Source organism: Arachis hypogaea, chromosome 12, assembly GCF_003086295.3.
Source record: "Arachis hypogaea cultivar Tifrunner chromosome 12, arahy.Tifrunner.gnm2.J5K5, whole genome shotgun sequence".
In the NCBI taxonomy this organism is placed as follows: Eukaryota; Viridiplantae; Streptophyta; class Magnoliopsida; order Fabales; family Fabaceae; genus Arachis; species Arachis hypogaea.
Genome location: NC_092047.1, coordinates 8,821,804 through 8,832,914, shown reverse-complemented (window position 1 = coordinate 8,832,914; position 11,111 = coordinate 8,821,804). Strand labels below are relative to the sequence as shown.

Sequence of the window (11,111 nt, the reverse complement as noted above, 5' to 3'; positions counted from 1 at the left end):
TAAATACTAAATATTTTGTATCTAATTAATTTATTTTTTATTAAAATTAAAAAAAAACTTGTTAATTAAATTTAAATTTAAATTTAAATTTAAGTAAGAAAATAAAAAAATATTTTAAATTTTATCTCACTAACCAAAATTAATTTCATAATAAAAAATTACTTTGTACATCATATATATTATAAAATAATATAGTCATTTGCTATTTTTTAATGGTAAATATTATCATACATCTTGTGCTATTCTTGATCATGATGCAGAATCTGTCCCTGAAAAGTTAGTTAGAGGGATTTACAGGCGATTGGACCTGTGGATACTCAGGCTAGAAGGAGTGTACCTTGATGTCATCCTTTTCGAGGACACCCCTTTCAAGATTATCGATGGTAGAGAGCTGGTGGCTAACCCATGGGACATGCCTGCTCCTTATCCAACAAATTTCGCAATCCTCTCGTCTTCCTCTTCATCCTCGTCACATATTCTGACATTGCCTTTGAAGAAGAGTGAGCCCTTGGACCTCTACCAGTCCTTGCGCAATTACTTTGTCCTCAAATACTCCGAGAGTGTGGCAAAGCGACTAGAAGGCCTTCTTGAAAATGGTAAACAAATTGCGTAGTGAAATGCTGCGTGATGACCTCCCTCTACCCATGCGCCGGGACTGCCTCATCCGCTATTTCAAATGCCTTTGCATGATTGAGCCTTTGTTCCCCATGACTACCTCACCCAACCCACCTATCTTTGTTTGGTACAATGCCTTCAACCCACATCAGGACTCCTCTCAGCACAACATCCATTTGGAGAAGGCCTCTGTTCTCTTCAACCTGGGAGCCTTTGGCTCCCACATTGCTCTCTCCTGCGATCTCACCACCCTCCAAGGCCAGCGCATTGCCATAAACGCTTTACATGATGCTGCATATTGGTTCTTAATACTAACGCATGAGGCTGAGAAGGCATCTGCCACCATTGACTTGACAATAAGCTGCGCCCAGATTCTGCGCTAGATAATAACAGCTACGATTGCTGACTTGGAATGCAAGTTTCCTCAACCTCGTTTTGTATCACATTCTGTTGGATGTCCTGTATGAATCGTCATCTACCTTTTCAATTGATCTTTTCTTAGCACATTTGATTTTTGTCAATCTTGATTTGTTAAATTGTTTGATTGCGATGATGTAGGTTTCTCTGCTTTATTGGAAAGCTTTTGAACTGTCGCCATTGGGGCCTTTAGCTGAGACTTGTCTTGTTAAATCCTTGATACCTAATTATCTTGGGTCTAATTTGAGAACCTGCCATAATGAATTTATACCCAAGGTTGTAACTTTTAAGGGTTAATCTTGTCAACATTTTTTTTTATGTGCACACCAAATGAACATTTGGCTGCTGATTTCATTGCAGATAATTTTCAAAGAGGATTTTAGAACTAAAGTCCATGGTGGATATTTTGACCAATATGGGTATGTGTAGAATTTTGCTTTGGTCAAATTATTCAATGATGCTTTCAAATGATGAGTGAGAGATACTAATGAAAAGAATTTCTGTATAGCAATTTTACTTTCACTGATGATATTGAAAGTTGAACTTTGATTTTTCATTTTTTTTATATGCATCAATATTGAACATCTATTATTCGTTTTGTATAGGATTTCTCTTATTACGCCTGTGTAAGTATAAATCATTAGTGTACAACTTTTAATTTGGCAGAATTATCCGAGACATTATTCAAAACCATCTGCTTCAGGTGAGCTCTTCATTTTCATAATGATATAGAATAATATACTTTGACATTGTTATAATTATTTTGTCTTGTCAAGTGGATGCTTCTGTTAAATCATAGCTCATTAGATATCCAATATGTTGAATTTTTCTCATCACTTTTCTACCGTTTAGGTTCTTTGCTTGGTTGCTATGGAAAGGCCTGTTTCTCTCAATCCTGAGCACATTCAGGATGAGAGAGTGAAGGTATGCGCATTTTCCCTTCCATTTATGCCAAAATTATCATGTTATGCTGATATGAGGCCATCAATATCAGCAGAAAATCCTTGTTCTCCTTTTAAATCGGGTTCTCATACTTGCAAATATCAATTGAATCAGTGAGATATTTTCATAACGGGAACCTTTCATTGTTGCACTTCAATATTTATCTAGATTTTGAGATGTTGCATAGCTTGCAGTCAAAGTCTAAAGTGTTTTCTATTGGTCACAAAAAATGCAGGTTCTTGAATCAGTAGTACCTATCGGCGACAATAAGGTTGTTCTTGGACAATATGAAGGCTATAGAGATGACCCAACCGTACCTAATGACTCAAACACTCCAACTTTTGCAGCTGTTATTCTGTGCATACACAACGAAAAATGGAAAGGTATGATAAAATCTTTAGCATTTTCTTTCCAAAGGAAAATAAGCATAATTATCTTGTCATGCATTCCATGATTTTCTTTTTGGCATCAGGTGTTCCTTTCATACTAAAAGCAGGGATGGCCTTAAATTCTAGGAAAACAGAGATACGAGTTCAATTCAAGGATGTTCCTGATGATATTTTCAAGGATGTTCCTCATGAAATTTTCCTGAAATTTTCTGGTACCGTACCTTTTTCATTTTTGGGTGTTATCTCTTCATACATAAAAAGTATTGAGATGTTGATCATCTCAATAATCCATAATCGCAAACATGACAAACATAGATACATGTTCTTTATCGGCTTTGAAAGTGAATATAAATGTTTTCTAGTAAATATTTTTGGGAATAGATCCTCTCAATTGTTAAAAAAAATTGAGGGAGTAAAGTATGATCTCTAACCCTTCATTGCTCTCTCTCTCATTCTTTTTCTTGGTCTCACTTATAAAATTAATGGGGAGATATCACACTTTACTCCCTTAATTGTTAAAAAAATTGAGAGGATCCATTCCCAATATTTTTTCCTCATTCATCAAAATATCGATGTCTGCAAAACGAAACCTCACTGCAAACTTGTGCATGTCTAAGTCAGAAGCATCGGAGAAATGGGTTTCGTATCTGCCTACAGCCTTTAGAAACTATTTACATGAAGCTTATGGTATATGATCGCCTATGTTTCGACGATTCTCTATATTGTCAGATGCATTCACTGAGATTGGAAGTTTGATGTTCATATAGCAAATATAGATCTCCCAATACACTGTTTGGAATCAAATTCCGTGATATCTAAATGCGGAATTGGCACGGTTAAATCCAAAATTATTTTATTTTTATCTCAACTTGTAATAATTAGACTAAATCTTCTTGCCGAATCACTGAAGAAGTGCACTCTATCTATTGATTTCTTGTATTCATTCACTTGATAATTTAATGTTAAGTGTATTTAAAAACCATTATATGTTAGATTTAGATTATGCATTTGCTGCATAAGTCTTTTACAAATCCATGATATCTGCTGTTGTTGCAGTACAAGCTAGGTAATTTGAAGATGTCCACATATCAAAGTGAACAGGAATTGTCCTACCGGCGCGGAAAGAAGGGGTTACCATTCAGGATGCTTATGAGAATCTCATTCTCCACACGTATGTTCACTTTCCCAGTTCATGTTTTATGAATTATCAATTTTTTCTAGCCTTCTTTTATTATACATCCATGCCACATAATAACACTAACGGTAGAGTTACCAATCAGTTCGATAGTACGAAAGAAACAGATTTGAGTTGAATAATAATGGCAATTGTATCGTGTTTTGCAGGATTGGAGGCGATCAGCAACAATTCCTTCGTAGAGATGAATTAGAGGTAACAAATTGTTACATGGTTTGATACAATGTTTCATATATCCTTGAAAGACTAATGTAATGTGCTTAACTATATCAGGCATCATGGAAGATCTTCACCCCGATACTGCACAGAATTGATAGAGGGGAGTTCAAGCCACTCCTTTATGAGGCATACGGTAAAGATAATTGCTGCGAAAAGCGGGCTATGTTGAAACACCCGTTGTTGTAAAGAGCCCGCGATATTAGAGCCCGCGATATTAGTTGCTTATATAATGTATATACAATAAAAACCTTATATGGAGCCCTCCTATATATAATGGGTGGTACTAGTTTATGGATTTTCTAAGAAATGTACTCTTCAAAGTTGAGTTGGTTGGGTATGTTACGAATTTGGTTTGCATACACTTGTTTATGTTTGTCTTTAATGTTGAGCAAGTTAATTCATTCATCTTTGATGGTTTCAGTGGCTAAGAGAAGGGGGGTTGAATCTTAACCCCTTTTTCGCTTGCTAACACTTGCTGGACTTTGAAGAAACTTTTCTGTTTTTAGCTCGTCCCTAGCCACGAGACATTTTCATTTTGTCTCGTCACTTGACACGAGACATTTTTGATTTTTTATCTGAACAGTAAAAACAGAATTGAAGTAGGAAGAGAGAGAGAAGATTACACCCAGATATATCCTGGTTCAGCTGCTAAGTGCAGTGCAGCCTACATCCAGTCTCCATCACAACAATGATGGAATTTCACTATAATCATTCAGATTACAAATTGTAAAGTGCTAACCCAACTTACAAGGGGATTCCCACAGAATCATGAAACACAACATAGACGTACAAAGGAACTCTAAGACATCTATGGCTTTTTCTTTTAATTTTGCACTCTCTGCCTTTTTCCGCTTATGGCTTTTTCATACAAACCTTACTGTTTGCCTTTTTTCATGAGACTCAAGACATGACAAAATTAAACAGAAAAATACAAAACAGAAAATATTGAAGGAGAAGAAGAACTGCTAGCTTAGGTAGCTCTGAGAACTCTGTGCCTTGCACTCTCAAATCTTACTCCTTGCTTCAAACCATGACTGTTCACCTCTTTTATAGAGAAGTGAAGCCTTCACAGTTGAAACACAAACCCGAGCTCAGCTTCTTTTCCTTCACAACAAAACCGGTTCGGCCACAAAGAGAGAAGAGGTAACTCATGCAAAAACCAACATGCAAATACCTCTAGTCCTTCCTTGGTCATCACTCTTCATCAATCCGAGCACTCCATCCTTGGCTTCCTCTCCAAGATGGATTTCTGGCCCTTGATGCTTCATGATGATGATGACTTCATCTGCTTCAATCTCTGCCTTCAACCATCACTTCGCCACTCTAGCTACTCCCTGTGGTGGTTGAGCAGAATCAAAGACAAGCCACGCCTCCAAGATCTTCCTTGCTGGCCGAATCTTCTTCTTCCTTTTTGAGCATGAAGAGCTCGAGATTACCTCACCAAATCTAACCATTCTTGGTGAAAATCTCAGCCACAGCTCATTTTTATTTTAGTATGTTTTCTTGCCATCATTAGCTTGATGGTCTTGATGCATGCTTTCCTTTCCTTTCGGTAGCTCCAAGTAGCTTCCATGGATTCCTGGTTAATAACCGAGGAAGGAAGAAGAAAGAGATGAGAGATAAGAGAGAAAATATTCAATGGATTTGAACAATAATCAATGAACAAAGAGAGAGAATAAAAGTGAATTAAAGTTTCCCACTTCCCTTTGTTGAGTAGCGTGAAGTGTCATAATAGCCATCAAATCAATCTTCTCTCTTTTTCTTATGTTTCCAATGCATTAATTAAGTTTGAATTCCATTCAAAGAAAAGAGATGGGATCCGTTGAGAAGCATGAAAGCACTTCATTTGCTTCATGGATTCGAATAAGGCATGGAAACATTCATCAACATTGGGCTTGGTAGCAATACATTTCATTTTTGGCCCAATATCATTTTCTTCTCAGACCAAAGCATGCTTTAAAACACATTGGGCTTACTGGATTTTAGCCCACTAAAAGCATTTGCTTTCCTGGTAAGTTTGGTTTCGGATCAAACAAGTTGGTTATACACCAACAATATATTTGGGCTTGCATATTCAAGTCTGGTCCAAACCAATTCAGCCTCAATGATTAAAACCATTTGTATGAATGCTGAATAAATTTTTAATCAAACTGGGCTTGCTGTAGATTTCCTTTATTTTCGGCCAACAAAAATCTGCACAACAAAATTATTGATTAAGCAAGTGTGAATTAAGATCAAACTAATAATTTTGTAATTAATTATTTTTAATAATATTTGTTCATCACAAATATTAATTTGAAGTTTTCCAAACTCATCAATCTTCATTCCATTATAATATTTAAAATGTTATATTTTGAAAACTACTTTTAATAAATTACTTTTGAAAATTACTATTCAATCTGAGGAATAAAATATCCACAAAAGGTATTATGATGGAGAAATGAAATCTCAACAAATAGTTGTCCTGGTACTAATATATGGTTATTTTAAATTGTTGATTAAAAAAAAACGAATAATGTGGAGAGCCCACAAAAAGAGCATTTAAAACAAAGTGTTTTTTATTTTTATACCGCATAACAAATATATTAGCACCAAGAAAAATTAAATTAACAAATATTAGTATACAATGTGTACAATAGAATTAAAAAATAAGATAAAATTAAAATGTGCACAATTGAATTAAAAAAGAGCATTACTAGGTGGCCAATGGTCTAACGGAAATTTAAGTTGATTTTGGAATTCACCAAGGATTGAACTCTTAACCTTTTGAATCTAAAACTCTAATACCATGTTCTGAAACCACTCATCCCAAAAGCTTAACTTGGTAGGAAAATGTAACACTAATAGTTATATCTCTAATACTTCCTAAACCTCCATTATACACATTGTACAAAATTTCCATTGGCTCCCTATACTTCTTCATTAAAAAATGAAGATAAAATTAAAATTTTGAAAAATTAGGATTAGCATTTAAATTCATTTAATTATTTACTGTTATTTCTAATCTCACCATAACCTCCAATACACGTCTAAAACTCGCTGCCATCTTCTCTAGTTCTCACATCACGGTGCTGCACTACCTGTCGGCCATACCGACGCCGCCACAGCCTCCCATCGACACCGCCTCCACCTCCGCTGGTCAGCCCGACGCCCCTCGCCCTCTGCTGCTGTTTTCGCGCCACTCTCCCGGCAGCCATCATCGCGGACAGTAAGTCCTACCTCCCGGTTGCGCGTTTGTTGGGCTAGGCTCGTCTTTCTCACCTGCGCCGTTGCAACCCTCGGCCGACCATGCCGCCGACGCCGCCACAGACTCCGGTCGACGCCGCCACGGGTTCCCGCATATGCCGCCAAAAGCTCAATGACGCCACTGTTTGAATTAATCGTGTGGATGATTATTTTAATTTTTATGTAGATGATTATTTTGATTGGATTGAATTTAGTTATATATAATTAAAATATATTGGATGTTCAATTTATTAGGTATGCGGATGATTATTTTTATTTTAAAGTGGATGGTTATTTTTACTAGGGTGAGTGGCGTGTGGCAAGCCAAGCAGTAATGATGAAGTGATGGGATAATTATTGATGAAGGTGGGATGGCTAAATAAGAGAGTTTTGGAGTGAAATGTTTTGGTAAATTAAGATTTTGGATGGTTATTTTTTTTGAAATAACTAATTGGATTTTTTTTTAATTTAAAATTTGTAATTGGGAGATTTAAAATTTAAAATTTGATGTGAAATAATTGAATAAAAATTTTTGAATTTAGGTAATTTGTGGGTGATTTTTATTATTTATCCTTAGTGAGATTCATATATAAATCATATATACACGGTCTGTAGGAGACGCTCCATTAACCTAAAACGCACCGTTGGAGAGACTGCAACGGACAATTCCATTATACTAAGAGGATGCTTTGTTGCAATTACACGTAGAGTGCAGCTAGATTTTTGAATGAGTGAGCAAATGGGTTTGTATTTTTTAATCAATTCAACTAGGCATTCTTTAAAAATGGTACAATATTTAGCATTTTATTACAATAATTTAAAAAAATTAAAACAAACACATCTAAAAATTATAAATAAATTTACTGTCTTTTTAAAATTAAATACACATTCAAAATACAATCTAAAAAAACTAAAATTTAAAATTTAAATTTTAAATTTCTATTTCAGATTTAATATATTTAATTATTAATATATTATAATTTAAATACATATCTAAAAATCAAATTATTCAAAATTCAAAATTTTGATTTTAAAATTATAAAATAAATCTTAAACCATCAAATTATTAACTAAACCCGTACAAATCACTCAAAGAAGCAGAGAGAAGTCACGTTTGCCCCCACATCGAAAACCCAGAGGCGCACATTGAGAAGTCATCCTCCGCCATCGTTCATCCGCGCCATCTTCCTCTTCTGCGCTCATCCTCAACGCTGCCTTCCTCCTTCTCGGCGTTCATTCGCAACGCCACATTTCCCTTCGTCAACACTCATCTTCGTCACCGTCTTCCTCCTTCTCGTCACCGTTCGTCCACGCCGAAAACTTACCTAAGGTAGTAAGGTTTGAATGGGTCTCTGATACCATTACTTTTTTTTATTATTCTGTGTAAATTTTGATTTTTTCTGAAATAAAAAATCGAATAAAATGGCCTAAAGAGATTTTCATATATATTGCAATGTTAAATTATTTTTGCACGTGCAATTTTTGTATTTTGGGAGTGTTTTTTAGTGTTTAAATTTAAATTTTAGATTTATGATTTTGGATGTGTTTCAAAAATATTTTCTTTATAACTTCATAATTTTACATGTGTTATAATTATTTTTTAATGTTTAAATTTAAACTTTAGATTTATGATTTTGGATGTGTTTTAAAAACATTTTTTGTATAACTTAATCATTTTAGATGTGTTACGATTGAAAAAGAGACTACAATTGAAAATATTTTAGTTTGTGTATATAATTATATTCGACTATTCATCACTAGAAAGTCGTAAAATAGATCCTATATTTTATCAAAGGTACAATAAGTAAGGGATTAATATTTTTCTAAATGCACTGACTTTGAATTCTTTTTTTTTTGCAGATACAAATTGGAATATTAAAAAAGAAAACCGTGTTACATAGAGAGAAGAAACGTAAAAGAAGAAAATAATAACTAACTACAAAGTAGGTAGGAAGTTAGAGAAATTTTAGTTTTTAAAATTTAAATTAATCTTAATTATAAATGTGTATTCTAAAAAATAAGAATATGTTTTAATTAAAAAATAATTAAATAATATTAAAGGCTGATCAAAGGCTGAATTTTGTTGTACAAGTAGTATTTTTCTTTTTTAATTTGGATAACACACTTTTTTTATTTTGTAGGAACTCTAAATTCAAAAGAAAGAAATATTGGAAAAAAGTTGACATGTTAGACGGTAGCGTGGATCACAATAGGAAGATTGTTGAAAAAAAAAACAGGAACAAAATTTTAATTCAATCTCATTTTCTTTCACACACACAATTTTTTAAAAATATATAATTATAAAAATTTGATAAAAATAATAAAAAAAATTATTTTATTAATATTTTTATATCTTTTCTATTAAAAAGACATAAATACACTAGTTTAATATCCCAAAACAAAATCTTTACGTTCATATTCTATCCGTTAAAATCTCAATGTCTGGTACTAGTAAACAACCACAACCTTATATCCAATTTTCTACGTTAAATACAAAGGGTCAAAATAAGAGTAGCAAGATATGAAAAGTCTTGCAATATACACCAAAATTTGGAGAAACAATTATATGAGTAAATCACACAAGATCCAAAGTCCGAACAGAAGAATGGCCTTTGACACGCCACAATGCAATATACAAAATGCATAGCCTTTATGATTAATCATGTGAAGGCAAATATATCACAAGATGATTTAAATAGAGTTATATCCTTTAATTTGGTCAGGTATGGTTAGAGGAGTGCAAGTCCTACATGGCTGACAAGTATGGTTATAGGGACCTGTTGCTCCGTCGGGCCAGCATTTCATTCCACCTTAGAAAATCTGATTAAAAGTTAAGCATGTTAGAACATCTTTATGCTAAGCCAATGGAAATATACAAGAACCACAATTATAGGGAGAGTCAACGGCACTAAGAAGCAGTAATACCTGTTGACTGTTGTAGTAGTCAAACAGAAATGGAAAGCATGAGTTTTCAATAACACTCGCACTCCTTTGCCAAAGGCAGAGGTAACGATAATAGCAATATCGATAATGATTGTTGACTAAAGAAATCAAAACAAGGATAATAGCATTGTTTTGAATGTTTGTGGTGTCCAAAATAGATCATTGGTTAGATATGCTGAAGAACCAAGGAGCTAGCCATAGGAAATACAAAGAAGCTACAAAAAGTTCATGTCTCTACACAAAATTGAAGAATAACACACCGTCAAACATTAAAAAGTAATCAATAAAAAAAAGATCAAATTGTATCTCCCACTTTCATGATATATTTCTCTGTACAACTATCTCATCAATCAGAAATGAGTTTGGAGGGTCATATACCCTTACATGTGTTTAAAAATTTTGGTTTAGAGGATGAAAGGGCATACTCTTTTATGTATTTTACAATAACATATTAAGGGCATGAAATTTATAAACAAGATCTATTGTGAAACATAATGCAATGCCAATCCTTTCCATAGATCAATAAATATGCTAAAAATAATTTAAATTATAAAGTAGAACTTAAGAGTTGTGAAGATTACCAATCATTTTGCATGGCAGATATCACTGCAATATTTGACGGAGGCAAAACCTTGGAAATAATTGCGATAAAGAAGTACACGATAAAGTAAAGAAAGCCAATTGACACGAATAACCATCCCCAAACTTTTCTCTCGTCATATGCAGCCATGTGGCATAACCTCCAAGAACTGAAACTCAAGGAACCAAGTACATGCCAACCTTGACCAGAATCAATGCACCTAAATTATAAAGCAAAATAATTAGTGCATCAAATTATAAATCAATAATATCAATTTATCAATTGCAAATTCACTTCTTTTTATATAATACTTTGAACACTATAGATATAAAACCAAACCAAACAAAATTCTGCGGACCTTGTCAAAATCATCCTAGACAAGTCACAATTGAATTTCAAAAGCAAAATCCTAGAATCACCACCATTTTTTAACAAAGAATTAAAAACACTTTTGAAAACAATGACTCTGACAACAACATTCACTCTATGAATCTGTCCATTCCCAAAGGACGAAAAAATTAATCAAATATCAGCATTTCAAAAAAATCAATAGGACATTATTCTGCATTACACTGTTCAGGTTTCA

General features: G+C 33.7%; 1 protein-coding gene across 1 annotated transcript; it reads left to right on the top strand.

Annotated features, from left to right (window-relative positions):
- The first annotated feature begins 707 nt into the window (after window positions 1-707).
- LOC112729625 (glucose-6-phosphate 1-dehydrogenase, cytoplasmic isoform-like) lies at window positions 708-3,963 on the top strand. Its single transcript, XM_072208140.1, has 10 exons — window positions 708-947; window positions 1,174-1,308; window positions 1,393-1,451; window positions 1,699-1,735; window positions 1,885-1,956; window positions 2,210-2,357; window positions 2,447-2,580; window positions 3,420-3,493; window positions 3,708-3,753; window positions 3,832-3,963. Exons 1-10 carry the CDS (start codon window positions 708-710, stop codon window positions 3,961-3,963), a joined length of 1,077 nt encoding a protein of 358 aa, XP_072064241.1.
- Window positions 3,964-11,111: the final 7,148 nt, after the last annotated feature.